We start from the raw sequence: 27,261 nt of genomic DNA, 5'->3' as shown, positions 1-27,261 counted from the left end.
TAAAAACCAGCTCCCTTAATGGATTGACTGCCTGTTGCCCTGCACTGCTGCCTGATACAGCCCCTATCCAGGTAGGTGTTTAAGCTCCCGGACCCGACATGAGCCAGAACTGAGCCAGGCTGCCTGCCCGCCTAGCTCCTAATACACTTTAAATGCAGAGCTACAGCAGGGGTAGGTCCCAGACCTGGCGCAAGTCGGGACTGAGCTGGGCTGCTGGCCAGCCTGCTAGAAAAAATGTACTGGGGAGGGAGGGGAGTGGAGAATGCGTGTATTCTATAGCATTAACCTATACACTTTTGCTTATTGGTTAATCAACTATACTATTACATCCCTAGGTGGGAGTAGTATTTTGCGGTGGGGGGGGGGGGAGAGGCTCACTGGAATGGGCATAGCGGGAGTATTATATTGGGCGGAGACGCTCCCTGGACTGTGGGTGGCAGGAGTATTGTATTGGGAAGGGAAGAAGCTCCCTGGAGTGGATGTGGCGGGAGTAGTGTGTTGGGGGAGAGAGGTCCCCTGGAGCTGGGGTGGCAGGAGTACTGTGTGGCGGGGGAGAGGCTCCCTGGAAGGGTGTGTGGCGGGAGTACTGTGGGGTGGGAGCTCTCTGGAGCAGGAGTGGCGGGAGTACTGTGTGTGTGGAGGTCTCTGGAGCGGGAGTGGCGGGAATACTATGGGTGGCGGGGGTGTGATGGGGTCCACAGAGCGAGGGGCAGCATCTGAAGCAGGCTCTGCAGCGGGCGTCTTATTACAACGCTCTGAACCTGCCCCCTCCTCACATTGCGCATGCTCTGATCGCTTCCAATCGCTCAGTTCAGACATCTTTCCCCCCCCTCGCTAGTTATTGGTGCTGCGCATGCGCCGCTGTCCCGCCATTCTCTTCCTTTTACTTCAGCCACTGCACATGCGCCCGTACATCGGTGCGAGCACTGCGCATGCGCTAATCCCGACATCGCTACGCCCTTTGTAAAGCAAGCATGCACTGATATTTCGGGCTTCCCCACTTGGCTACGAACATCACGCATGCGCCGCCTCTCCTCGGCCGGCCCCGCCCTCTTGTGGTAGGTATCACGCGCACGCGCTATGCTACCCCTCCCCCCTCCGAGGGGGAAGCAGAGCTGGTGACGTCAGGGCGCGGCGGCCATTACACGGAGGGGAGTGAAGAACGAGTGTAGAGCGCTAGAACTGCTGCCGGGAGCCGGGACCTAGCCGCGAGCGTCGGTTGCCGCCACCGCACCTGCCTGGGTGTCCGGTGAGGCCGCGGCCTGGAGCGGGTCGTAGGGGTGGCAGAGCCGAGCGGTAGCGGCAGGAGCCGGGGAGGGGAGCGCGAGCGGGCGGCATGGAGGAGAAGGTCTTCACCAAGGAGCTCGACCAGTGGGTGGAGCAGCTCAACGAGTGCAAGCAGCTGTCCGAGGGGCAGGTGAAGAGCCTCTGCGAGAAGGTACGGGGGGCCCGCGGCCGGGGGGAGCTGGGGCGAGGCCTGGGCAGGGGAGTCCGGGCTGGGGGCGGGCGGCGGAAGCGCCTCTGACAGGGTGAGGAGAGGGGGCTGGGGAAGGGGCCTGTGGCGGGGGGGGGGCTCCCCGCGGAGCAGCCCCTGCGTGAGGAGCGCGAAGAAGAAGCGGGGGGTGGCCGTGGCCGCATCTCCTCGGGCGGGCCCGGTTTTTCCCCCCTAGCGCCCCGGCGGGTCTGTCACCCCGCGGAGATAGCGGGTCCTACAGCGCCGAGCCGGGGGTAGCCTCCTCCCGGGCAGCTCTGCGCCCCCTGCCGCTCCGCTAGGAGACCGACTCCTTCGGCTGCTGTTCGTTGCCTCCTAAAATGGCGCCTCTCGCAGGGAATCTGCGGGGCGAAGAGACCCTTGTGAGCACCAGCCGTGCTCGGCGCTCGGGGTGTCGCTCCCGGTGTCACCTCCTAGTTCCTCCGTGCGAGAGAGGTAGAAAGGCAAATCTGTAAGGCAGCGTCCAAACGCCCACCCTCCTCCCTCCAATGCCCCAGCCCCGCTTCTCATAAAAGGGGGGAGGGTTGAAAATAGCGGTGGCAGTTGTATGAGACGCAGATGGGAGTGTAGTGGCCACAGATTTATGTCTGCTATGTTAGGATGCCACTACTAGTGTCAGACCCAATCTGTAATTGCTGCCCTGTTGGAAGACTTGAACAAAATGCCATCCCCCTTGGCACAGTTAATGCATGTTTGTTTTTCTTGTAAAGTCCACCAAAATGGCAGGAATTAAAAGTGGAAATTTCATTTTAAGGTGGTAGTGTAGGAATTCCTCTCCATAAAAGTAATTTGGAATTGGAATTTTTTGACTGCCATTGCATTACATTTTTTTTTAACTTTGATGTGTTTGGAACAGCCTTTAAATTGTAATTGGGAATTAGATTAATTTAGGGTATTGGTTTCTCCTTGTAGGCATTTCTAAATATAGCCAGGTAATATGAAGTTTTACTTTGTGTAGTTATGGATGGTGAGGTTTGGCTATTACCTGTCTCGGTGGTCATTCCTCATGGTTTTCCTGAGTTTAGAGGAGCCCTGTAGAATTTAGACAGAATGAATAATAATTTGATACTGTAGTAAAATAAAAGTGGGTAAGTTGATTTAATGGTTGCACAAGTACATTTTCGTTACAATTTTTATAAAGCTGTTATAGTTATCTCTTACATTTTATTTTCACTTCAGATTGTGACTTAATGTCTAAAGATGAAAATTTTAAGGGAAAAAAAGAATTTGCTCTACATAAACTAGTCTATTTGCAGTATAGCATGCTAAATGGCTTTCTGACTTATTGTCACTAAAATCCTAGACATTTGCAAATAGGTAAATGGAGACATGCACCATGATAAGATCACTTGGGGCCATGAATGATGCAGCATTCTCATTCTTGTGTTTTAGAAACAATTTCTGTGTAGGCCACAGTACCTCTCCTCCTTTCATACCAATCTGTGTTTCCACAAATAGCATTTTAATGTGGAATACTGATCAAGTATGTTGACTTGAAAGTTTTTGTGGCATAGCATAGGGGTGTGCATTTAACTATAGTGTGGGGAGAATATTTGTGGAGTGTTTTAAGGAATTCAGGTGGCAAAGTTGAAACATTACTGTTGTACACCTGATGTAAATACTCTTAATTTTTATCATTAATACTGAAGAGCCTGATTTGAGGTGTCTGGAGTCACTACAGTGTGTTTGAACCTGCTACTTTCTGAATTCTTTGTAATCTTGATCAGTCACTTGAAAAGTACTTCAGTACAGTATTTCTCAACCTAGGATATGTGGACCCTATGGGGGAAGAGTCACCCTCCCCCCAAGAGTACCCCAGAAGTTCTGCAGGCCTCACTGATCATCAGCTCTTCTCATTCAACAACTCCTGCAATCTAGAAGTTTGGCTGTACAGCAGGGCTGCAGCAGGAGGCTACTTCCTCACTTGTGGAAATGTGCAGGATGGGCATGTTCCTGCAGGACTGTGGAGGGGAGGAATGTGTCCGTGCACTGCCTCCTGTCCTAAGCGCAAACTCCACAGCTCCCATTGGCCAGAGAGGGAATGGACTCAGTCTTGCAGTATCTGAATTTAGACCTGTTGCTTCCAGATGGAATTCACAACCCTGAGTTAAATGCACAGGTTTTCCTGTGTGAAGCATGGGGAATACTATGTACCTAAGAATAGAATCCATTGAAGCCAGCAAGTTGAGTATAGAAAATGCCAAGGGGAGGGCTATGGTGTGTAGCCCACTGAGAGTTAGGTGCCCAGCTCCATTTGAGGTTCACAGTTATGGAATCCTCTCCTGGGATTAAACACCTATAGCCCTTTATTGCTTCCTCCCCCAACAGAAAAACCCTGTTATAACCTTTATCCCAGTGGTTAGTTCACTGAGGATGTGGTACACATAGGTTCAAAACTCCTTATCTGATGTGGAGTAGATATTTGAACCAGTCTCTCTCCTCTCAGCACCATGCTGTAGCCATTGGGTTAAATGGTACTCCATGGTTGGTATTTCAGTATCTCGTGCTGAAGTTGTTCCACTATATATAAATTTGGCTTTTAGAGAGAGTGAAAATGATTATAGCTTAGTGGGCAGGTCATTATCCTGGTGGATGGAAGATGAAGTTCAAATCCATACTACAAATCAGAAGAAGGAATTGAACTCAGATTTCCCACATCTTTGCAGTGTGCTATAACCTTGGGCAAGTGGTTATGTGGGAGTGGGCATTACCTTTCTACAGGGCCTGGTCCAGTAGATATGCTTTAAGGGTAATTCTTGTTATGCCTACTGGATTGGAACACTCAGGGAAGGTAAAACAGATGCCAACTTTTAAGGTCTTGATAGGGCTCAGGGATGAGAGATGCATCTAGTATTAGGATTGAGGCAGTATTTGCATGATTGCTGGCAAATTTTTAGCTTCTGCTGGGATTTCACAGGTCCAAAGTTTTTTCTTATGACATTAGGTGGGGGAGGGATAGCTCTGTGGTTTGAGCATTGGCCTGGTAAACCCAGGGTTGTGAGTTCAATCCTTGTGGAGGCCATTTGGGGCAAAAAAAATTTCAGGGATGGTACTTGGTCCTGCTGTGAAGGCAGGGGACTGGACTCAATGACCTTTCAAGGTCCCTTCCAGTTCTAGGAGATAGGCAATCTCCATTAATTTATTTATTTTGGTGGCAACTGCTGAGTGGGCCTTTTTTGGGATCTGTATTTTGGACTTAGGTGGCTCAATGGCAGTTAGATGCATGACTTCCTTCATGGATCTTTTCCCTCAGTGCTTAGTAGGGATATTAAAAATCATGTAATATGGTAACTTCAAAAAATCTTAGCGGTTACATATGCTGTGGACTCTGCAGTATAAATCTTAGTTTTATATGGCAGAGCCTACAGCAAAGCCTCCCTGGGAGTGGGGATACCAGCTCCTGCCAGCTCAGCTCAGCTCGTAGGAAGAAGGTTTTCCTGCTGCAGGGAAGCCTCTTTCCCTGGAGCAAGCAGACAGACTTTGCACACTCGCCTTCCCAGGAGTTGTCTGAGTTTAACCGATAAGCATCAGCTTAGTGATTAAACTCTAACATCCCTAGTGCTTAGCTCTAAAGGTGATGAGTGCTGCCGAAATATCTTATACAGCAAGTAGGAAAGATGACTTAAACTGGACCATTTTTGACAGAAGGGGAGTTGAAACTCTCACAAATGGGATTTTTACATCCCTTGTTCTCACCTCAATTGGTTAACTGGTTAAACATATTGTTTAATTGTTTGATTAGAGGGTAGATATGGGGGGGGGGGGCACTGCTCCTGCCTGTCTGGGCTGGCGTGGTCATCGTGGGGTCCCCAGCCCTAATGCACGATGCCCAGGTCCACAGCAAGATGGGAGCTGCTACTGTCCCCACAGGTTAACCTTCACATCCCTAGTGAGAACCATTTATATCAGAAAGGACAGCCTGAAGCAAAAAGACCTCTTCAGCCACAATGTCGAAGGAAATAAATGTAAAAAAGTGGCTCTGAGGTTGCAGAGATGGTGGAATTGTCAGCGAGCAATATGAGAGGTTGTAGAAGGAAAGAAGTTTGACACATGAACCGTAGTCAGACATAAGCAACGAGATAGCAGAAGTGAGGAGTTGAGCAACAGGAGTAGCCAGAAAAGGGGATGTTGATGAATTTCTGGCAATGTGCTTCAACTTGGAAAAGTTTGCTCTGAGTCCCTTGGAAATCTTCAAGTTAGTTTAACACAAACTTAACTAGAACTAAATAGGTTTCAAGTCGTTCCTTTTGTTATTGGCTGCAGTTCTATGTCATGCTTAATATGGAATAAGTATCCTATTTTGATCTAGCAGGAGTAACTTCTTTACAGATTTAAGGTTGGTCTTCAGAGTGAGGCAGTATGCGCTAGGAACATACAAAAATTATTTAAGAATGTAACCGTGTAACAGCTAAAAATCGTTGTGGTTACACATGCAGCAGGCTTTGCAATATAAAGCTTAATTTAAATAAAGGCTGCCAGCCCTTCTTCCAGCCCTTCTTTGCTGCTGGTTCTGCCGCTTGCTCCTGGGGAGCCAGCATATAACCTGCAGACGGTCAGTGGGCAGGCTGCTCCTGCAGGGCTGTAGCAGCTGCTTACCCAGGGTGGTGGGGAGTTGCTCCAGCCCCTGCTGGTTAAGCAGAACAGGTAAGGCTTATTAGTTAACTGGTTAACTGTTTATATCCCAGACACACATTTAAATTAGAGTGCTCTAAGAGTGTATTGACCTGCTGACATGCCCATAGGTACTCTGCATGCTGATGATTTTCCATTGGAAACAACGCTGTTAACATGAAGTACAAATCTTTCAGAGTGCCTCAGTAGGGATTACAAGAATCAGGTAGAATTCTTCTATCCACTCAGAACTCTGTGTATGGGGAGGGAGATAGGGTGGTGTGGATTTTTTTCAATATCTGAGTGATGCAGCAGGGTCTACTTTGACTTTAGTGTAGACCAGGCCTTACTGATTTTCAAGGTCATTTCAGTAACAGATTAGAATGGATGTGAAGCTTTCTGGGGGTTCCATGACATTCATAGAATGCTGGAGAGGAAGAGAATAATTTAAAATTGAATGGGATTAAGGGAAGGAGTACTAACAAAATTGGATGCTTGAAAATGGGAGCTGAGTTAAACAATAATTGTGCCTTTTAAAGAGTAATGTCAGTAATGAAAATATAGTATGTTTTACAGACTACTTTTAGTGCTGTCGTAAGAAAAATCGATTTAGAATGGATTCTTGTATATTTTATCCATAGTTTGTCTGCTAGAAATCTTCAGACCTTGAACTCTGCCATTCAAGAGACTTGAGTTGTATTCATTATAAATTGAAGCTAGTGCAATACAATTAAGATCAAGGGTTCTGTTCTTTTTTTGGTTCTTCTAGTTAATATATATCTGTTTGCATTTTCCATGACTCTAATGGGGATTAATTTTGATTAATTGGCTTATCGAATAGTCGATGCAATTAGTCGGTAAGGGCGTCTCCATCTTTGAAGTGTAGCAACAGCTCCAGGGGCCACAGTGATACTCACCATGCGTGCCAAGGGCTGCAAGTTAAGTGTGGTTGCATATACATGCAAATATATATATATGTATGTATGTATGTATGTACGCACGCAAATAGAGTCTTTCATACTGGCTGATATGAATACAAAGTTGAAGGCAAGACTATACAACACATAGGCCCCATTTAAGTCACTTCTGCTGATATTAATAAAATGCAATATTTACCCAATTTCCATTCATCTGACAGCAATTTTAATGAGCATCTGGGTGTCCCGCCGCTCCCGTCCTCCGGGGCGAGAAAAGCCCCGTTCGTAACTGCGGATTCGACATAAGTCGGATCCACGTAACTCGAGGACTGCCTGTATTGACTCGCCATTGTGTAGTGTGTTCCCAGTGGAGGCCATGTTTAAAGGATCACACCCATGGACCGTGTGCTGAGTCCCGTATAAACCCTAACTGCACTGCAGGCCGCAAACAAACCGGTTGTATGTTGGCTGTGGGCTGCATGTTGAGTTGCCCTGCTCTATGACCATGTTTATGCAAGCTTTCAATGAAGAGGAAAGCAAAAGCATAAATTATGGTGCATAGGCTGTTTTTCACGTTCCTTGGTGTCTACAGTATATATTAGGAGAAGTTGTTGCTTGCCTGTCTGCAGAGGAGAAACACTGCGAAGAGATGTAGCAAAGATGTGTTGTGTAGCTTGAGAAGGTAAGATGCCACCTTGCAGATACATTAAGGGCTGGCTTAATATCACTTCTAAAAAAACCCAGTCAATGCCTTGTTTGTATGACATGCTATCTCAAAATAGATCTAGATATAGTCCTTGCCCTGGAAATTTTGAAATCTATAATTTGGCAACTCTAGATTTGTTTTTAATGGGGAGGGAGAGTATATCACTATGTAGGAAAAGCTTTTCTTAAAGGGTTGCTGCAGCTGCTTTCTTCTACCTCTCTATTTTTTTGTTAGCAAAATTAATTAGTGATAACTGTCGGGTGCAGTTAAATCAATACTGAAATATGGCAAGAGCAAACTGCATTCATCACTCTTCCAGAAAATTTGGTTTGAACCTGCTCTTGGGGTAGTTTTGGAAATGGTGTGGAACACTGTCCTTGACTACACTTTTACTTAACATATGTTCAGTACTTCTCAGCAATAAGTAACTTTCTTAGGGTAAAGAAGCTTATAAAGTCATTGGAATGCAAATAAACATTCTTTTGTAATTAATAGCATAATTTCCTTATTACAAACCTTTTCATTGTGTCAGTTCTTCATAGTAATCTAAATTTGAAACCTAATTTATTCTTCTAGTTTCATTTCTGAGATTATTCACAATTGAGTAAAATCTAACAAGCAGGTGGTAATTTAGACCAATTGTGGTCCTCTGTGCTTGACTGTCCACTCAGTTGTAGTGAGGGAAGAGTTGAAAGCATGATCCTGGCTGTAGAGGTCAGGCCCCAGACGCAGAGCCAAGTGGCTGCAGAGCTCTGCTCTGGCTACAGAGCTCTGGCTGTGGCACTCCAGCCTCAGCAGCAGCACAGATGGCCGAGGCAGTAGCGGACCAGGCTGGAGCCCTAGCCTAGTGGCAGCGTGGCCACAAGGGCAGGGACCTTCCCTGGTCTGGCAAATCCCCTCATTTGGGATCAGTGAAGTCCCGAGGGTGCCAGACCAGCAATGTCCAACCTGTGTTTCATCAAGCTTAAAAATGAGCTTGATATGTTTAAACTTCCTGTGCAAATCTGCCCTAAAGGGATAGTCTTGGATTCCTTGGTGTTGCTAAACTCAGTTGGTATAAATGACCTAGCCAGCTTTATTTTCTGGCTCTTTTGGGATTCACTACAAGAGTGCACCATAAGCTAAGGATGTGACTGGTTAACTGGTAAGCCTCATCCTTAGTGGGTGAGGCTTACTGATTCCAATTAACTGGTGGGGGCTGCTCCAGCCCTGCAAAGTCCACTGCAGGCAGGGATACTCCAGCTGGCGGGAGCATCCTGAGGCATAGCAGCTGGAGCCTCCCCTCTAATCAGAATGTTAAATTCCATTTAACCATACCTATCTTGAGCTATGGCAACCATTCCAGGGCAGAGGCAAAAGTAGTACTCAAAAGTAGTCCCTGCCACCGGCTACCCAAGCCACTGCCCCATAGTACTTCTGGCTCTGCTACTGCAAACCCTTCTCCATTACACTCCCCACTCCACGCTGCCTCTGACTCCTGCCCGGCCCTGGAGCTGCCAGATGTTGCTGCAGGCTCCTGCCAATGAACTCCCCAGTCTCTCTGGTCCAGGAACATCTGTGGTCTGTTGCTGGACCAGAGAGTGCTGGTTTTGGGTGGTATAACCTGTATTTCAAATGAAATAGGAATTGATTGAAGGTTTAAAAAAAAAACACTTTCATGTAGATAAAACCTGCATGATTGGCTTAATGTACTATCATTCCGTTTTTAATCCAACATCAAAGGATGAAACTTGATTTACTTGAGCCATTAATTCCATTGTGACTCGGGTATTAACGTTTTCAGTTTAAGGGTTGGAAATGAAGCATGAGCTTTGCATGATGGAAAATATAGTGACACCTCCCAAGAGCCTGTTGTATTCATGAAATTTCTGGCCAGGTCAGCTATTGGTATTAAGTGGAATGTAATTTTAGGTACTAGATTTAATCGAAGATTTGGCGAAAGGGGAAATTAATCATTTTAATAGAATGATAAAGTTCCTGTGTTTGGATGGGGGGGGGGGAGGGAGGGAGCCATGAGGGGGGCTGACCTGCTGGGGGTGCCAGGCTGCCAGGGCGGCCATGAGCCGCGGGGGTGCCAATCTGCTGGGAGCTGTGGAGGGCTGACCTGCTGGAGAGGAGGCCGGATGAGGGAGTGGGGGGGGGGGGGTGGCCGGCCATGAGCCGCAGGGATGCTGGGCTGCGGGGGGGCCAGGATGAGGCCTAGTGTCAGGTGGCCAGAACGGCTGTTCGCCCCTCCCCCAAGTACGTGCCGCACACCTGTCTGGCAGGGGCGGGGGGGAGCGCCAGTTTCCTTTTTTATTTAATTTTTTTGCTTTTAAGTTTTTTCCCGGTTCCTAAAGTTTTCCAGCTAGTTAAGTGCCGGATAGCACAGGTTTTACTGTATTTCAAAACTGAGAATTGTTACCGACTTCAGGCAGTTCTACATTTGTACCTTCAGTTAGAATGATCACCTCCTGGGTAAAGCTGAACTGGACTTGTGGTTCAGTTTATTTTAGTCATATCCTTTTTTCAGCTTTTGTTTTTGTTTTCACACTAACACAAAACCTATGGTTTTATTAACTCTTTTGATCCTCTTCAGAAGTCTTGTCCAAGTGCCGGTGCTGAGCAAAAGAAAGGGCAACAAGTGTGTACAGGCAGTCCCCGGGTTACGTACAAGATAGAGACTGTAGGTTTGTTCTTAAGTTGAATTTGTACGTAAGTCAGAACTGGCGTCCAGATTCAGCCGCTGCTGAAACTGACCAGTGGCTGACTACAGGAAGCTGGAGGCAGAGTTGCTCTGCCCCGGGCTTCCTGGAATCAGCCGCTGATGAGTTTCAACAGCAGCTGAATCTGGACGCCTGGAACAGAGCAGCTGGGGCGCTGCCGGGTAGGTCCCCTCAGCACCGCGCCTCGGCGTTGCGGGAACCAACCCAGCAGCACCCCAGCTGCTCTGTTCCAGGTGTCCCCAAGTCAGCTGCTGCCGAAACTGATCAGCGGCTGATTCCAGGAAGCCCGGGGCAGAGCAACTCTGCCTCCGGCTTCCTGTAGTCAGCAGCTGGGGTGCTGCTGGATTGGTCCAGTAGCGCTGCTCCTTGGTCCAGAAGCACGCCCCCCCCCCCAGCAGACCAGGGAGACGCGGGGACGCTTTTCTCATCCCGGAGGACGCGGGCGGCGGGACCGCGGTGTGTCTGGGCAGTCCCGTCACCCGTGTCCTCCGTTTGTAAAGCCCCGTTTGTAAGTACGGATCCGACATAAGTTGGATCCGAGTAACTCGGGGACTGCCTGTACCGTATGTCCATAGCACATGTATTGAGGGGCCAGGCTTGCATTATTTCATGGAGTCCTAAATATTGACCATAGCTGGAACTGAGAACATCTGGAAGTTCAGGAAGCTCACAGAATCAGAGGGCAGGACATAGTATTTTCAACTCGAAGTAATACCCTGGCTAAACAAAACTAATTGCTATATTTATGCTACCTTGGCCTGAACGAGTCTACTTCCCACCTAAAAGCTGAACTGTGAACTAAAAGGCAAAAGTGAATGTAGCTGAGTCAAATAACTCCAGGGGTGAGTCTTATCTCTTGATCTGATTTTTGCACGTACTTAGCTTTCTCATCAGCAATTTCTCTTAAGGTTTAACATAGGTCAAAATAGGTTTTTGAGGCTGAATGGTAGAGGACAACAACATCTGCATTCTAAGTATGTTCATAGGAGTGCAATTCTTTTCACTGACTTTGATATTTATTGTGTAATCAAAAATACTCACAGCTTTTAAAGTCAACACTTTCGTCCCCCCTGAAGGTATTGAAACATACAAACCTGGAATCTTTGCACAAAAAGAAATAATGTCCATAATGAGTGGTTTTGCTTGGCATTGTGGTCTGGTACCAGGACCTGAACCAGTAAGCCAAGGCCAGTCTTCATTCCATTCAGCTGATCATTGTGGCTTTATTCATATCCTGAGTACCTGACCTAGGGGAGGAAGTTGGGGGAATGGGTGTTGTCTTAAGCCTGGTCAGAGCATCCTCTTTCCTGGTGACTGAAAACAGCACACTGTAGGGGAGGTATTGGTGCAGACACCCATCTCTGTCTTGCAACATATGCCAGTTTAACATGCTGGGGACATGCATGGGAGCAAAAGCAGTTCAAACATTTGGTTTCCAAAAGAAGAGAAGAGACACACATGCTTTTTGAATGGTGTGAAGACCAGGGTTAAAAAAAGAACTAGATAAATTTATTGGGTTTAAGTACATCAATACTTACTAGCCAGAATGGGCAGGAATGGTGTCCGTAGCCTCTGTTTGTCAGGGGCTGCAAATGGATGACAGGAGAGGCCTCATTTGATGATCGCTTGCTTCTGTTAACTCCTTTTGGGGCATGTGGCCACTGTTGGAAGATAGGCTACTGGGCTAGCTGGACCTTTGGTGTGATCCAGTATGGCCATTCTTATGTTCTTATGCTAAAATGCTACTACACATGGAACAGGCCTATAGGGGAAATATCTTAATCACTGTATGCAACTTGGGGTTTATGCTTGCATAAATGGTTGTGGGACCTGTGTAAAGACTTGAGTATGCATGCTGATTTGAAATCAGGCCCGGGGGGATCTAAGAGCTGTGTGAGATATTCAGAATAAGGTGTTGGTGGTTAAGTCTTATTTAAAACTAGGAGATTTACATGGCACTACTTGAGTCCTTAACTCCACTTTTGTTTTTTGGAAAATAAAATGAAAATGTACATGCTTCATATAAATCATTGTTTTGGGGTGGGGCAGGAGATGAGGGGTTCAGTATGCTGGCTGCCCCTGTGGAGAAAAGACTACACCAGACCAGTCACAGCAACAGCTTGGGGCCAGGTGAGAAGTACCTTTCCATGCCTTCTGAAGCTCCAGTGGGTACAAATCTGGGAGGGATGCATGTCTCCCAGCTGGGGCAGATCCAGGTTCGTCTGCCCCCTGTGCTCGCTAGCCAGAGTGAGGAATGGAGCAAACAGCGCTTCCCTATGCTCCCTAATGAAGAGGAACAGCCAGCAATGGTCCTACATTAATGGGAAGTGTGTTCAGACCTCCCTCCCAAAAAGGTGCCTGGGGAGGCGAGGGGGGATGCTCAGGGCTGGGGCAGTCACGGATGGGGTGTGTGCCCCCAGCCAGTCCCTTTCGCCTCCCTGATAATTTTCTCTTTTCCGTATGGTTTTATGAGATGCAAACATAGGTGGTGGGGGAAGACAATGCCTTCCCGAACTGCCTGGCATGGTTCTGACAATCTCCACCTCCAGAATGCATGCTGGGAGCCATTCTTGGGGCGGAATGTTGCTGCTCTTGGGCTTCAGCCACACTGAGGCTGTGAACACTATGGCAATGCGACATCCCTGTGGTGCTCTGGGACCAGAGAGGTTCCCGTGGGGGCTGAAGGCTTGCTCCTGTGGTGGTGGGGGCTTGGTTTCTGTGTGGGGTGGGAGCTCAGGCAGAAAATATGGCACTGGAGGGCTTCCTTCCCCCAGCCCTACGTTCACCCACCACCCATGGAAGCAGTCTCATTTTCCTTGCACAGCCAAACCCTTGCCCAGGCAGAATGACACCCCGACAAACACAAACTCACTCAAACATATAGTAGATTACCTGCATTCAGGCATCTAGCCTGGTGTTTACCTCTTGCTTCTTAGTGACGTGGAATTTAGGGTTTTTTACACTACAAAATTCAAGGTAGTTCCCATAATATTCTGTTTCATATTGGTGTTGTGCGTTTAATCCTGGAGTTTCTCAGAGCAGGGATCCTATTTTGTCTGCAATGTTTGAACTGTTGTAAAGAACTCAGAAATGGCAAGGAGCTAGGATCACCAAATTTGGTATACACCTTCCTCTTACCTTAACTTAAAGCAAGATATTTGGTTGTGCCAGGAAAATGGAATGTTCCTGGAATGGGACTACCTCTCATAAAACCATATAGTAAAGAAACATAATGACTAGGCAGATGAAAGGGGCTGGCTGGTGGCGTAACCCTCCTCCCATCTGGTACTGTTCCAGACACAAGTCTACCACTACATAAGCACACTTTGGGGTGGGGGGTAAAGCTCTACCCCTCTTGCCCCCCTCCCCAATTGATATGCGAACATTACTGGTTGTTCCCCTTTTGTCAGGGAGCTTTGGGAAAATGCAGTTTGCTGTGTTTCTTATCCTGGCAGGGGAGACATCCCCCCCCCCCCCCCCCCCGCAAGCTGCGACTGCTGGAGCTACAGTAGCCATACAGGGGTACTTCTCATCTGGCTCCAAGCTAATGCAGTGAGAGAAGGCTGGGGTAGCCTGCATACTGAACCCCTCATCCCCCGCCCTACTTCAGAGCAAATGATGCATGTACATTTTAATTTTCCAAAAAACCCAAATTGAGCTAAGAACCTAAGCAATGCCAGGTAAGTCTTTTAGTGATGTAATAAAAGATCAGATGCATTACCTAGCAATTTCTGACTGGAAAACCATGGAAGGATCTGAAGAAGGAAATACAAGAATGATGGAAAAAAATAGTTTGATTTGAACACACCTGCAGTGCAAACAGGCTCAAACAGCTGATTCTAAGTAGAGATGTGAGTGTGCAGTCTAGTAAACAGTTAACTGATGAGCCCAGGCTCATTTAACATGGACACTTTAACACGTTTTTTTCTTTCCCTCTCCCTTTTTTTCTGCTATTTGTACTTCTGGACCCCTTGTTCCATTCATCTGTAGAAGTGGGTTGTGCCCACAAAAGCTCATGATACTATCTATATTTTTGTTAGTCACTAGACCACTTTGTGGGTTTTTTGTTTAAGTATGAATCCTTAAATGCCATGTTACGTTTTCTGCTAATACTACTACTACAGCACACTGGAAGCCAAATCGCTGTTTTTGACTAAACTAATAATGAGTCTTTCAATTTGTAGTCTGAGGGCTCTTACATTGTCAAAAATTGCTTTTGAAAAAACTAGCTGGGTAAGCAGGCACCTCAAATGCCAATTGTAAATGAACTTTAGTCAGTGAGTAATCTGAATTGTATTTGATACGTGCTTCTTAAGTCTTGAGCTTTTGCACTGCTGACTAAAATGTGTTGAGTTCTGCAATAACTGCCTACATTACATCACGTGTAGTCCTGTAGCACCTTAGACTAACACATACTATAAATAGTATCATGAGCTTTCGTGGGCAAAACCTACTTCCTCAGATTCCTCCTCTTTAGAAGTGAAACTGCAAATATTTTGTGTAGCAGTGTACTTATGTCCATAACCATTTCTTCAGTATAGCTTTTTCATAAAAAAAGTTAATCTTGAAATCTTTAGTGCTTTTCATATTCTTTAAAATCGTGCCTCTGATCCAAAACAGGATGGGTACATGCTCTTAAGATTGAACGAGTGAGATTTTTTTTTAAATATTTGAAAGATTTGTATCTCCTAAAATTGGGACAGTAACGACATATATGATACTTTGATGTGAAGTGGTATTAACCTTGGATGAAAAGTTCTTTGTAGTATCTGTGCTGTTTCTGTATAGAATGTATAAGCAATTTTATTTATTTCATCTGAAATTATTTATAAAGACACTTAGTAGCAAATTTGTAATCCTTAATGATTTTTTTTGTTCTTACAATGTTAACTTAAATTCTTTAGTCAGGAAAAAGGATGTTTAAACATAATAGTTAAAGATGCGATGGAGGCATGTTCTCTTTTGAAGATATCAGATTAGGAGAGATGTCATACAGAGTTAATGATCTAATGTCATTGTCGGTACTCAAATGAACAATTGTGACAACTCCCTTGAATCTAATTCAAGTGTGGGAAAGATACAGCCTACCTGCCCCTGTGGCATGGAGCAGTGCTGCTCAAAGCGGTTAGCTGCTCCCTGTTGCTTTCTGTGCTGCAGGAGGGGAGTGTGTCTCATTGCACTTTGCTGCCACTCCTCACAAAATCCCTCAGCTCCATTTGGCTGGAAAAAATAGCCACTTCTGCATGATTGTTTTATCGTCATACTAAACACTTCATATTAAACTGAGTTAAATATGATCAATGCAATATTTGGCAACTTTGAAGCATTGAATAACACCTGTGCTCTGGGATACAATAACCAATTTAAGCCAGAACTCCATCTTAAAGTTACCATGTCATAAGTAGTCACTACCAGCCATGTGTGACTTTACTTGAATACAGCATGAGTAGAAGCCTGAGTTGCATCTTTCTTTAATATTTAGTTAAAATGTAATCCTCTCTGACACTGCTTTGCTGAAAATTTACCATGACTCCTAGATTGGAATAACAGATGAGATTTCAGGTCCGTCACCACCAAACTGATTGTTTTATAGGTAATGTGGAAACTAGGATATACAGAAGCATGCTTTAGATCAACATTTCTGAATATAAATAGTATATTGAAGATTGTTGACTTGCGTAATGTCTCTGGTTCTCTAAACTTTAAATAAAATGATCTTTAAATGGACATGTGTGTGTTACTGTATTTTAAGAAGCTTTCTTCATTCTGCACAAAATAAATTGGCGCATGGGTTTAGATTGTCTTTGAAATCGTGAAAAGATTAAGCCTAAAGTAGAGATTAGCTAGTACAGGCAGTCCCCGACTTACGCGGCTCTGACTTATGTCGGATCTGCACTTACTTTTCTCGCCCCGGAGCTCAGGGGTGGCGGGTCGCCGCCCGTGTCCTCCGGGGCGAGAAAAGCTTCTCTCGGTCTCCCCGGTCTGCTGGGGGGGGGGGGGGGTCCAGCAAAGCCGCTGGACCCCCCCAGCAGACCAGGGGGACAGGAGCAACGCCGCCCAGGCAGCGGGGGTCCCGCTGCCTGGGCGGCTTTGCTCCTGGGCAAACAAGCAAAGCCGCCCAGGCGGTGGCTTTGCTCGGGTGTCCCTGGTCTGCTGGGGGGGGTCCAGCGGCTTTGCTCCGCGTCTTCCTGGTCTGCAGACCAGGGAGACGCGGAGCAGCTTTTCTCGCCCGGAGTACACGGGCGGCGGGACCGCGAGGTCCTGCAGTCTGTGTACTCCGGGGCAGCCCCGTTCGTAACTGCGGATCCAACATAAGTCGGATCCGCGTAAGTCGGGGACTGCCTGTATATTAAAATTCCCAAGCCAAGGGACATGAACAAACTTTTTGGGCTGCATCCTATGGTCATAATTGAGACAAACTATGACTTCTGGCAGAAAGTTCATCTGATTAATGCAAGGAATTGAATGCTTTAAAGTAATTTTCTGTGCAGCATTTTACTACTTTCTATATGAACTGATGTCTTGTATGAAGTACACAAGTGGCAGCCCCACCTGTGACGGGTAAGGGGAGACTGAGAGAATGAATCATTTCTTTATTTCATTTGGGTGTTGCTTGGTATCCATTACCTAAACAGATAACATAACATCTACATTAGTGTTTCTTAAACATTTTAAGACCGAGGAACACCAGTTGAGCGCAAAAAAAGGGGGGAGGGTCAGGAGGAAAGATATTGAGCAAAAAAAGTCACCTGCCTCTTTAAGGGTGGCCATTTTGAGCTCTGTTTTCCGTGGTGCACTGATTTAAGAAACACCGATCTATATGTTTTGTTAGTCTTGAAGGTGCTGCTAGACTATTGGTTGTTTTTTAAGTTTACTCTTACCTGGAAATGTACTACTTCTTAAGCAGTCTCCATGGTGAAAAGATTTGTGTGCTGCCCTTCCCCCCCACCCTGCAACAAAACGAGGAAGAAAAACTAGTATTCTGAGTTGTCTGTTTTTTTTTTTTAAATTCGGTCTATAGCCAAGAATCTGTCCCATGCAGCACATTAGCTCTAAATTATAAAGCGGAGATCCTATAATTAAAGTTCATCTTCATCTACTTATTTTTATTATGACTTAAATGTAGAGGTTCTGGAGAGGGAGAGCTGAAAACTTTCAAAAATCTGGGTGTTAATATTTTTAGACTTACATAAAATTGAAAAGGAATACTGCATGGGATATTGTTGTCTTTGGTACTCAGAAAAATTTGGGCAATCATTTTTATATTTTGGTATTGGTGAAGGGATGAATTTCCTCTTTCCCTTTCTGTTTTTGGGAGAATGAGGTTGAAGGGGGGGGGGGGGGGGGAGAGAACGACAGAAAAGGTAGAGTTTACTTTGAAGTTAGAGACACTTATGAATTCCTTATCTAAGCCCAGAATCTGTTAATGCCAACTAGCTGCCCCAGTACCTCTAACCAGGATGTTAATGGTTAGCATCAGCCTTACCGGGTGATGTTTACTGGTAACTGGTTAACCAGTGCTCTAATGGTGCCCCCCCACCCCCCCAAAATGAAGAGGGCAGGTTAACTGGTTTTATTTTATATATATTTATTTTGTGTGTGTATCTGTTTAACATTTGAAACTGGCTTTCACATCCCTATCTCCCAAATCATTCAACAGTGATTAATAAGCTTGCTCTTTCTGATATATCATTAGCAATGAAGTAACTGACAACTACAATATTAATTTTATCAGTCCTAACCCATTGAGAGAGTGGGTTTTTTTTAGCTATTGTTCTAGGCCAGTGGTCCCCAACTTTTTGGGGCTGCTGGGTGGGCGGGGCCAGCGCATGCGCCGGGTGCCCAGGGAGGCACCATGGCACCCGTGGGCACCGGGTTGGGGACCACTGTTCTAGGCAGTCCATGGATTTCTGTCCACTACATAAAGGTCTCCAATGGCACAATTATTTGCATGATGTCACCTTAATATTTCACTGTAGTCAGTTGAAAATTTCTTTGATTGTTGTGGAGATATGCCTGCTGATTGAGTGGAATGAAGCCAATAGTGTTGCATGACAGGGAATCTCATTTGACTATCTTTTTGAGGTCCTGACTCTTATTAGAAGTTAGGCTACAAATAAATATATCATTGATTCAAGTTTCTCCTAGTTGTAATTAATCTTGGAGTTGATTAAATCAATCCCTTACCGCAAACTTTGTCGTTGCCACAAACTTTATTGAAACACATTTTGCAAAACAAAGGAATACTTTATCTTTCTAGTTAGAAATCTTTCTGAATTTTAAAAAAAAGTTCTTGAATCTGCAGGAGTTCTGAAACAAGAGGGGTATCATTATTTTGATATGATATTTCTGAAACCCAATAACAGCAGAAATTCTAACATACCATATCTTAATTGTTTAGAAAGATTTCTGGCAGGTTGCAAATTGGGGTGTTTTTCAAATATTTGACTCTTGTCTTCAACATAGGTATATAAGAGAGAGTGAAAGTAGATTTATTCTAAATGTATTGGAAGATTTTTAGGGATGAATCAGAACTTGGATACCGTAGAATCATTTTGAATATTTTTAAAATAGTTTTGTGTTGAGTGAATTTATTCTGAATTCCTTGATATCCTTAAACGTTTGTGCAAATTAGACAACTTGCAAATTCCGAGGCTCTACTGTGGCTACTATGATATGCTTTTAACTTGATCATTTTATTTCTTTAGAAATCTACCAATGTTCTCACTTTTTTAGAGCAGTACTAAAATAAACCTACTTTTTAAAATGCTGAAGCATTCCAAGAAGGTTAAGGTACATCATAAATTGGAATCTGTTAATTTACTAGTGACATTCTGCCCTTCAGGGAAGACATGAGCTGTATAACAGTGCTAATCAATACTGAGCAATTTGAAGGTAACAAGGGAAGAATGACATCTTGTATACTCGAAATTGCACTGCATGTTAGGCAGATTCCAGACTCATTGATACTAGACCAGTATAATAACAGTGATAATGCTGCTGTGCTTGTAAAGGATGCAGTGGAATAGTATGACCAATAGTTTAGAGTCATCAACTGCAACAGGCTTAATATCTGATTTTGAACATTCCCTCTGTGTCCCTCCTTCCCAAAGTTAAGCAGAATACATACTTTTTGTTCAATTATTTTCTTAAACTACTTCAAAAATAAAGAATATGCACTTATCAAAGTACTGGGGATAAGACAGATCAGCTTTGAAAAGCATGTGCAAAAATACTTGAAGGGAGCTTATAGTAAATGATCTGGGAATGGTAGAGCAGAGCTTTAACATCATGGCTGTTCCAAGACAACTTCTTAACTATTCTATTTTATTTTAGGCTAAAGAAATTTTGACAAAAGAATCCAACGTCCAAGAAGTGCGATGTCCTGTCACAGTCTGTGGAGATGTCCATGGGCAATTTCACGACCTCATGGAACTCTTCAGAATTGGAGGCAAATCACCAGACACAAATTACTTATTTATGGGGGACTATGTTGACAGAGGATATTACTCAGTTGAAACAGTCACACTGCTTGTTGCTCTTAAGGTAACTTTCTCTCCTCCACCCCCGCCCCTCCAAGTTTATTTTGCCTTTAAGACTTTAACTTAATAAATATGTTGGTTTATTTTTTACCCTCCCCCCCTTTTTTCCCCCCCTGCAAAAATTGTGATTTCCAAGAATAAGACCGGGAAATGAATTAAGAGGGCTGGAGAAACTATCCATCAACAGGTAGAGGGGAAAACTTGTGTTTAGGCTTTCCTTTTTGTCATGTCTAAAAGATGCTGAATTTGAGAGTCAGGATTATGTGAATTGGTTATAAATCTGAAAATACAGAAAGCTAATGAGAGAAAGCAGCTTAGAGCAGATAAAAGCTTCTGTGCAATCTATGAATAGTAGTTGCCAGGGCTTGACAAAGTATTGAATCTACTCGCCCGTGGCGAGTAGATTTTAGCTGGGCACCCTGTTCAGTTGCGGCATGCGCAATGCGGGTCTTGCGCATGCGCAGTGCAGGGTTGGCAAGCGGCTTTAGTCGCCATTCGTTAAGCCCTGGTAGTTGCCATAAATCTCCTCAGCTCATTGTTTTGACCCATAGTAGGTCTGTGACAGTTCAGTGCCTTTAATGCATGTTTTAATGCATCTTCTGTTTAAATGTTTTTACTCTTAGCTTTCTGCAGCTTACATCTTAAAATTAAGAAGTGAAACTTGTCTTCACGACTCTTCTCTGTTGAGCATTTCATGAAATGTATAACCTGGCTCTGTTCTCATTTGGTTTTGACTTTTTTCTTTTTTTCTGGGGAGACTGAAATGAGGAGTGATACTTTTTAAACATAAATGCTTTGTGTTGTAGGTCCGTTACCGTGAACGCATCACAATTCTTCGGGGGAACCATGAGAGCAGGCAGATCACACAAGTATATGGTTTTTATGATGAATGTTTAAGGAAATATGGAAATGCAAATGTTTGGAAGTACTTCACAGATCTTTTTGATTATCTTCCTCTAACTGCTCTGGTGGATGGCCAGGTATGTAGAAATTAGTTGGATATTTTAAAAAGCATCTATTTTTTTAAAACAGTAGTTTTTAAGAAGCATGGGTTCAAGATTAAATATGAGCTCTTCTCTTATTACTCATTTCTCTGTTGCAATTTTGTGCTTATTACACATTTTACTAGGTTATGTTAATATAAAATACTTGATTAGTTGGATGATTCTAACAGATGTACAACTCTTCCAGATTTTCTGTCTACATGGTGGCCTGTCACCATCCATAGATACACTGGATCACATCAGAGCACTTGACCGCCTGCAAGAAGTTCCCCACGAGGTATTGATAATCTAATATCAAAATGTGCTGTCTGGACACACATCTTTCCATTTTAGCGCAGTTTTTATTTATTCATACTTGAAGAATGAAGTTCATGATAAACTTGTCTATATTCATTGTGACCATATCGGTTTCCCTACAAAAGGTCAGAAGGTTGATATGCATGAGTTATTCTTGCCCGAGGGTTTAGAGAACTAATTGAAGAGAAGGAAATTATACTACTGTCCTGTCCTAGCAAGACCTTTAATCTAAGATCCTCAGTCTCTTGAGAGCAATTCCATTCCTGACTAAGATTCTTCACTTACTGTAATCATTTGTGGGCGTTTCCCATATGTCAATTAAGCTGTTGGTATATTTATACGAAGATTTGATGTTGTTGGATGGTACACATCTCTGTGTGTGAGAATCTATCAATCTCCCCTATGTCATATATGGTTTAAAACTCATGACTTTAAAAATGTTACAGGGTCCAATGTGTGATTTGCTATGGTCAGATCCAGATGATCGTGGTGGTTGGGGTATTTCTCCTCGTGGTGCTGGTTATACATTTGGACAAGATATTTCAGAAACTTTTAATCATGCCAATGGCCTTACATTGGTTTCAAGAGCACATCAGCTGGTAATGGAGGCAAGTATTCCGCAGTTACTTTGAAATATTCTCAGTTTGAACATTTGATACCTAGATATCATTATCCATTTCAGAATGGGCCTCTGTGGAAATATGTATATCTTCTCCAATAAGAGAAAGTAAAAACGCCCGGAAGCCTCATCCTGAAACTGAAGAGTATTAAATTTGTGTAATGTATCTGAAGTCACATGTATTAGTTATCTAATCTCCTGCTTTGCTTTAGAGCATTAATTGCAGTTCTCAAAATTGAGATGGTTGTGTGTGTTTTGTTCTGTGTTGTTTTTTTTGGTGCTCATGTGGGTAAATGTCACATAGTACAGGTTGGACCTCCCTGGTCCAGCATCCTTGGGACCTGACTGGTCCTACATGAGGGATTTTTGCCAGACCAGGGAGGTAACTTCTGGCTCCTCCAAACCCTCCTTCCTTTCTGCTTCTCTCCTCTCCCCTGCTGAGCTGCATGCTGGCTCCCAGCCTCCCCCATCAGAGAGTTCCAGTTTATAGAGGTGCAGCCTGTAATATCAGTTATTGCATGTTGACAGTCACTTAACAGGGTTCTCTGGTCCAGCAACATCCGTGGTCCAGCATGGATGTTGCAGGACCAAGGAGCTGTGGTGTGGCAGAGAGTCCCAGAGCCAAGGCTGCGATGGCTGCCCAGAGGGTTTGGCAGGGCCAGCAGGACATGGGGAGCCAGCTGGGAAGCTGGTTCCTGAGGTCCAAATTTGACCTCCCCTGGTCCAGCAAAATCCCTCATCCAGGACTGGTTAGGTTCTGAGGGTGCCAGACCAGGGAGGTCCAACATGTAGTTACTGTGAAATCTGTACTGATTTGATAAATATGCCTAAATGTTTGCATGACACTTTTTAACATGGATTTGTGTAGGTTTCATACATTAAACCACACATGCAAAAGCAAAAAGTGGTTCTGAAACTTTTTTTAGATGAACATTCTGATTTTGGCTACACTAACACGTATCCAATGTTCCTATTTACTTCAGTGGAGTTACTCTATTAAATACTGGTATAGCTGAGAGAAAATCCATTGAGATTATAGTCATGCTTAATGTTAACATTCTCTGATCTTAACTAGGGATGTCATTGTGTGGATGGCTACACGATGAACCAGTAAGTCAGTCAGCTCCATGCACAGAGCCCTGAGCCTTCTGACTGGGTGGGGCTGATTAATCACTTGTGCTTGGGCACGTTTGCTAGGAGCAACTGGCAGCACAGAGTAGACCAGTGTGATGTGGAGGGTTAGCTTGGGCATTTACGTACATGGGAATGAATGACACACACACGGTGTCCATCCCTATCGCTCCATACTTGGCTTGGAGGGTAGGTCTTTGTGAAGAAGGCTTTGTTCATGAGGCAGAGCAAGAATGTAACATTGTTCCCATTCTTAGTCAATTAAGATTCCTTTACCTTGTCAAAGTGGTGTAAAGAAGCCTTATTCTAAATTATATCAACTGAATCCTGGGCTATGAAGGTCTGTCTTCTTTCTGTCTCTTTTGCCTGTGTAGAAATGTACAGTGGGGTCAGATTACAAGTCAGAATCTATGCTCAGGATAATGATTAGCAAAAATGCATGCCTATCTTGTGTGAGCACCAAAATGAAAGTAATAAGTGAAAATCCAGGATAAGTGAACGTGGGGTCTTAGTTTCATGCATTTAGGAAATACTGAACAGTTATAGTGACTTTTTTCTGTGTGGTAGTTTAAATTACCAAAATAAGCTAAATTGGTGTGACAGATACAGAATTTAGCAAAATGTTGTGTTTTGGCAAAGAATTTCCCTAGGAGTATTAATAACCTTAGATCCATTATCTAGAACAGTGGTGCTCAACCTTTTTTAATTGGCGACTCCCAGAGCCGGGAAAAATGTTGTTGAGCGTCGGGCGCTAAGCTGGGAAAACAAAATGGGTCACAACCCATGGGTTGTGCACTGCTAATCTACAAGGGTTGGTTTGTTTGAGCCATAATCTGTAAACCATAATTTGAGACTTTCTCTTTAGGCAGCTGGAAGAAACAAAGACATGGATGTTTGAATAGCATTTTAATAAAGTCTTAATTTTATATTTTCCATCTTTAGGGCTACAACTGGTGCCACGATCGGAATGTAGTAACAATTTTCAGTGCTCCAAACTATTGTTATCGTTGTGGCAACCAGGCTGCAATCATGGAACTTGATGATACTCTAAAATACTCCTTGTAAGTATATTTATTTAAAAAGCAGATTTTCATTGAGCAATGTAGTTAAGAAAATAGTTGTAAAAACAGATTAGTTTATATTGCTGTGGATGAAAGGATTGGTAAATGTTTAAAGCTAATATCGAACAAATGCATCTAAAAAAGTGAGTGGTGGCTGTCTGGACATCAACTATAACTAATTCTTAAATTGCAGTTCTGAAACTTGGGTTTTGGAACTCGAGCATTTTTTTTTCTTGAAAAGCTGACATTCAAGCTCGGTACAGCTCTGAGTTCTAAAGTCAGTATTCTTCTGATGTTTGGCTTTCAATATCAGAGCTTATTAGAATTCTTCATGTTTGTTTTCTGGAGTGTGGGCTCATATGTTGAAACCACTTAGTTTTCAGCGCAGGGTCCAAAGACTATATATAAAGGGGTCTGCAAAAGGTGACTGAAATTAAAGCTTCAGAACCAAGAAAAGGGATTCAATTTTTCTGATAAAAGTATGTAAACGTCCCAGTTACAGTTCAAAATCCAGAAATGGTATTATGTGTTATCAGAGAAGCCCACAGGTTAGCACTGTTCCCCATGCTGTGCATGTGCAATATTTATGCAGGTTGTACCTCCCAAAACCAGGAGTCCCTCTGATCCAGCAACATCTGTGATCTGGCAGGACCACGGGTGTTCCTAGACCATAGAACCCAGGAACAGTGGGGTGTGAGCACGGTGGTGGAGGGCAGTGACTCAGCCGGGAGTCCTATGTCAGGAGGCATGGCAGGGAGTTCTGGCCAGGCAGGTGGCTGGGGAGATGAGCTGGGAGGCCAGTGGCAGAGGACCTTCTCTGGTCCAGCAAATCTCCTCATTTGAGGTCAGTCAGATCCTGAGGGTGCTGGACCAGGGAGGTCCAACCTGTAGTTGAATTCTGTTCAGTCAAAGGGTATGTAGTAGGGATATGTGGACCATATTTTGAATTTCTAACCTCAATTCAAAATTTATTAGGGGTCCACTTGTAGACTTCCCAAATGCTCCCTGGTTTGTGGGTATTTTTAAGGTTAACTGGTAGGGGCTGAAGCAGCTCCTAACTTGCCATGGGCGGTGAGGGGGGGCCCCAATTCAGACAGGGCTGTTTTGGCAGGGCAGCGGCCTGGAGCGATTCCCCCCCCCCCCCCCCCCCCCCATTACCCTGCTTTAATTGATTAACTGTTTAAACAGTTAATGGGATTTTACGTCCCTATTGGTGGCAGCCTTGATTCCTCCTCCTCTTCCCTCCCCCTGCCCCCCCAGTCCTTAAGTCATATTGACTGTGGGGGTGGGGGGGAGAGGCTAGTATTTGACCTATGTGCTCTAACTGAAGATGACAGCCCTTAAATTTCATGTAAGAAACACTTCAAAAGACTATCAGAGGTTGAAATAAGCAATTTTTTTTGGAGAGAGACTCTGCCAGTACCAGAACTCTTATGAGAAGACAGTTTAATTGGGGCACATGGTAATTTTATTTTTTCAGGTAAACAAAATGTCATGCTTCGAATAAAACATTTTATCTTGCAGCTTGCAGTTTGATCCAGCACCACGCAGAGGCGAACCACATGTTACTCGTCGCACCCCAGACTACTTCCTGTAAAGATTTTACACTTGTACAGTATTGCCATGAACCATATGTTGACCTAAAGGAAATGGGAAGAGCAACAGTAACTCCAAAGTGTCAGAAAATATTTAACATTCAAACTTGTTTTCACATGGACCAAAAGATGTGCCATATTAAAATACAAAGCCTCTTGTCAACAACCGTGACCACTTTAGAATGAACCAGTTCATTGCATGCTGAAGCAACATTGTTGGTCAAGAAACCAGTTTCTGGCATAGCACTATTTGTAGTTACTTTTGCTTTCTCTGAGAGACTGCAGATATTAAGATGTAGACATTAACACCTCGTGAATACATTTAACTTTCCATTTAGCTATAGCTTTATTCAGCATGACTGTAGATAAGGATAGCAGCAAACAATCATTGAAGCTTAATGAACATTTTTAAAATAAGTACCAAGTCCGCCTCCTATATATGTTCTGTTTTGTTTTTTTCAGGGAATACTGTTTAATTTAATTGCATTGATTTTTGTCTGTCTCTCATTTTTTCCTCCCCATTCTGCCTCCTTCATTTCCCCTGTAATTGTCCAAGCATAGTGAGTTATTTTGAACAGAACTGTTTTTTCCTGTAAAATGATGTTACTGCAGGAAAGTCCTGCAGTGTTTTTTCATAATAAACTTGTGAACTAAGTATCTCAGGTTAACTCTGTGCTGGTTTTAATAAAAGGTTGATTTTCATGATGGGTTTTATAAACCTGTATAGAAATCTTCAACTTTAATATCTAATTAAACATGAGGTGGTAATACTATTGGGTTCTGAATTCCCTATTTGCTGATTGCTTCACCAATATCTTTGAGGACCTAAGTAGCATGGAGGTAGCAGCACATTCTACAATCCTCTTTAATCCATAAATAGAAGCAGTGTATTGTGCTGTGCTCTGATTCAATGTCAATATTTATTTATTGCTTTGCAATTTAATAGACATTTTTAGAAATAGCTTGTACTCTGAATTACTTTTTGCTCTCTTTCTCATCTTTGTAAACATTGGTCTGTGGAGTAAACTTGCTACTTGATCTTAACTGACACCATTCCTGGCTGTCCTACCAGTCCTTCCTTATTACATGAATTGGCATGTTGGATTTTTTGTTTCAAGGAGGCAAGGCAGCCTCTGCAGAAGCATGTGAGCGGGTAACTGGGTGACATTTTATCTTCAAGGACACAAAAGCAGCTCTCACTTAGTCAATGGATGCTGAGGGCAGAATCTATTTCTTCTCTCTTGGCATAGTCATCCAGATTTTTTGGAGTCCTTCCTCTAGTTTGTCTTCATAATCTGTATTGTGTTTAATTACTTGGAAAACCAAGGAGAATGTATATTTCTGGATTCCATGAGTGTGTTAGAATTGCTCTTCATAATGTGTTGGTTTCATTACAAATTGGTCAGCTACATGATAGCACCAACTACTTTAAAAACATGTTTGAAAGATCCCAAATAAAGAAATGCTTGCCTGTTTAAAAATAAAGTTGCTATTTAAGTTACTTTCCTCATAGGGTGACAAATAGGAGCAATTGGTCAGTTATCTTTTTGTTGAGTAACTCTACATTTCCCATAAACAAAA

The 27,261-nt window shown here is 43.8% G+C and overlaps 1 protein-coding gene across 1 annotated transcript; it reads left to right on the top strand.

Moving 5' to 3' along the window:
• The first annotated feature begins 1,115 nt into the window (after positions 1-1,115).
• Positions 1,116-26,337, top strand: PPP2CA (protein phosphatase 2 catalytic subunit alpha). Its single transcript, XM_075900393.1, has 7 exons — positions 1,116-1,438; positions 19,768-19,977; positions 20,780-20,953; positions 21,165-21,254; positions 21,721-21,882; positions 23,967-24,085; positions 25,610-26,337. Exons 1-7 carry the CDS (start codon positions 1,337-1,339, stop codon positions 25,680-25,682), a joined length of 930 nt encoding a protein of 309 aa, XP_075756508.1. The 5' UTR covers positions 1,116-1,336; the 3' UTR covers positions 25,683-26,337.
• The last annotated feature ends 924 nt before the right edge of the window (positions 26,338-27,261 follow it).

The sequence above is a fragment of the Pelodiscus sinensis genome, chromosome 17, assembly GCF_049634645.1.
Source record: "Pelodiscus sinensis isolate JC-2024 chromosome 17, ASM4963464v1, whole genome shotgun sequence".
NCBI lineage: Eukaryota > Metazoa > Chordata > Testudines > Trionychidae > Pelodiscus > Pelodiscus sinensis.
The sequence above is the reverse complement of the archived record's forward strand: the minus strand, read 5'-3'. Positions and strand labels throughout refer to the sequence as shown.

What these genes read in the sequence shown, in the direction of transcription:
- PPP2CA (XM_075900393.1), top strand. Translation starts at nt 1,337, where the DNA reads ATGGAGGAGAAGGTCTTCACCAAGGAGCTCGACCAGTGGGTGGAGCAG. An exon ending in CACTGCTTGTTGCTCTTAAG is followed by an intron (nt 19,978 to 20,779) that starts GTAACTTTCTCT and finishes TTTGTGTTGTAG; the next exon opens with GTCCGTTACCGTGAACGCAT. An exon ending in TGCAAGAAGTTCCCCACGAG is followed by an intron (nt 21,255 to 21,720) that starts GTATTGATAATC and finishes AAAATGTTACAG; the next exon opens with GGTCCAATGTGTGATTTGCT.